General features: G+C 50.2%; 1 protein-coding gene across 1 annotated transcript; it reads right to left on the bottom strand.

The window, feature by feature from the left end:
* Nucleotides 1–279: 279 nt before the first annotated feature.
* Nucleotides 280–1,332, bottom strand: LOC105809199 (melanoma-associated antigen B1-like). The gene has a single exon (XM_012642956.1). The coding sequence runs from the start codon at nucleotides 1,330–1,332 to the stop codon at nucleotides 280–282; it is 1,053 nt and encodes a 350-aa protein (XP_012498410.1).
* Between the last annotated feature and the right edge of the window lie 30 nt (nucleotides 1,333–1,362).

The following is a 1,362-nucleotide window of genomic DNA, read 5'->3' as shown; positions in this document are numbered from 1 at the left end:
ATTTGTTTAAAAACAACAAAACTCTTAGTCTTAAACCTGACAAACAGCAATAAATGTGTCATCTATAACATTAAGAAACTTACATTGTAAACAAAATAAATCTTCGATTAAAGGGAGCAACATTTGAAAACTGGTAACAAAGAAAGAAAAAGATAAAACCACAAGTTACTAATTTGTAACAGGGAAAAAAAAAAGATACACATCTTGTTCCCTCCAGCCCCATCTGCTCTGGACTGCTTAGAAGGTTCACTGCTCTGAGTGGAAAATCTACCTGAGACTTCACTGGATGTGGGAGGGTCTCAAGGACATGGCCCCGAATCGTGCTCTGGCTTGGGCAATAGTGGCAACCATGGCTACAGCTCTCACTGCTGCTCTCTCCTCCTCATCTCTCAAAGCCTCTTCATACAGACTTGGGAAGGAACTAGGGATGGTGCTATTGCTCTTGGCCAAAAATTCTAGGACTTTCATCTTGCTGATTTCAGCACGGGCTCTGGGACCCCACAGGAATTCGTAACACGCAGGATCACTATTGGGCACCTGCCGGTACTCCACATACTCTTCCTGCACCAAATCTTTGGTGATGAACTGTCGGGGCTCCCCAAAGATTAAGTGCCTCCTCCCAGCATATATCCCCAACCCATTCAGGAATTCCCAGATCTGCTCCTCACTGGCACGGTTGCCATTCATGAAGATGAAACTCAGGAGCGACATCAGGAGACCTGTCTTAGGCAACCCCCCATTACCACTCAGACACCCCTCTGTGGAGAGGCCCAGCTTGCTCACAATGGTGTACGACCGATCGCCGGGTTTGACTCCCTTCAACTCCAGGCCATAAACCAGATCAAGATGGTCACAGGCTCTCTTGAGGACCTCAGGGAAGTGCTGCTTGTATTTTCTGTTGACAACCTTCAGCATGTCTGCCTTCATAATGGGCTCCTTCTTTTTATACTTTTCCAGCAGGAATTGCACCAGCATACTCGCCTTTCTGGTGAGAGAATCTCCCTGTGAGCTCTGAGTGGAGGATGATGCCTGGGAGGTGCTTGGTCTTGCCTCATCTTGACTCTTGGCATCTTCATCAGACCTTGCACAGGCAACGCCTGCATCGGGAGAGCTAGAGGGTGGGGCTCCCTGAGACTCCTGGGGAATGAAGGCAGGAGGGCAGCTTGGGGGAGCACTCCCAGCAACAGGAGCAGAGCAAGAGGAGGGGGGAGAGGAGGGGCACTCCTCTTCCTTCTCTGCAGTGGCCTGAGGACCCCTGAGACCCTGGGTTTGAGCACGATTCTGCTGGCGTTTCTCGCGGGCACGAAGCTTACTCTTTCGACCCCGAGGCATGATGGCTGTGATCAGGGACAGCGGGCCAGA

This window comes from Propithecus coquereli, unplaced genomic scaffold (assembly GCF_000956105.1).
Source record: "Propithecus coquereli isolate 6110/MARCELLA unplaced genomic scaffold, Pcoq_1.0 Scaffold19064, whole genome shotgun sequence".
Classification (NCBI taxonomy): Eukaryota; Metazoa; Chordata; class Mammalia; order Primates; family Indriidae; genus Propithecus; species Propithecus coquereli.
Note: the sequence above shows the minus strand (reverse complement) of the source record. Positions and strands in the feature narration are given on the sequence as shown.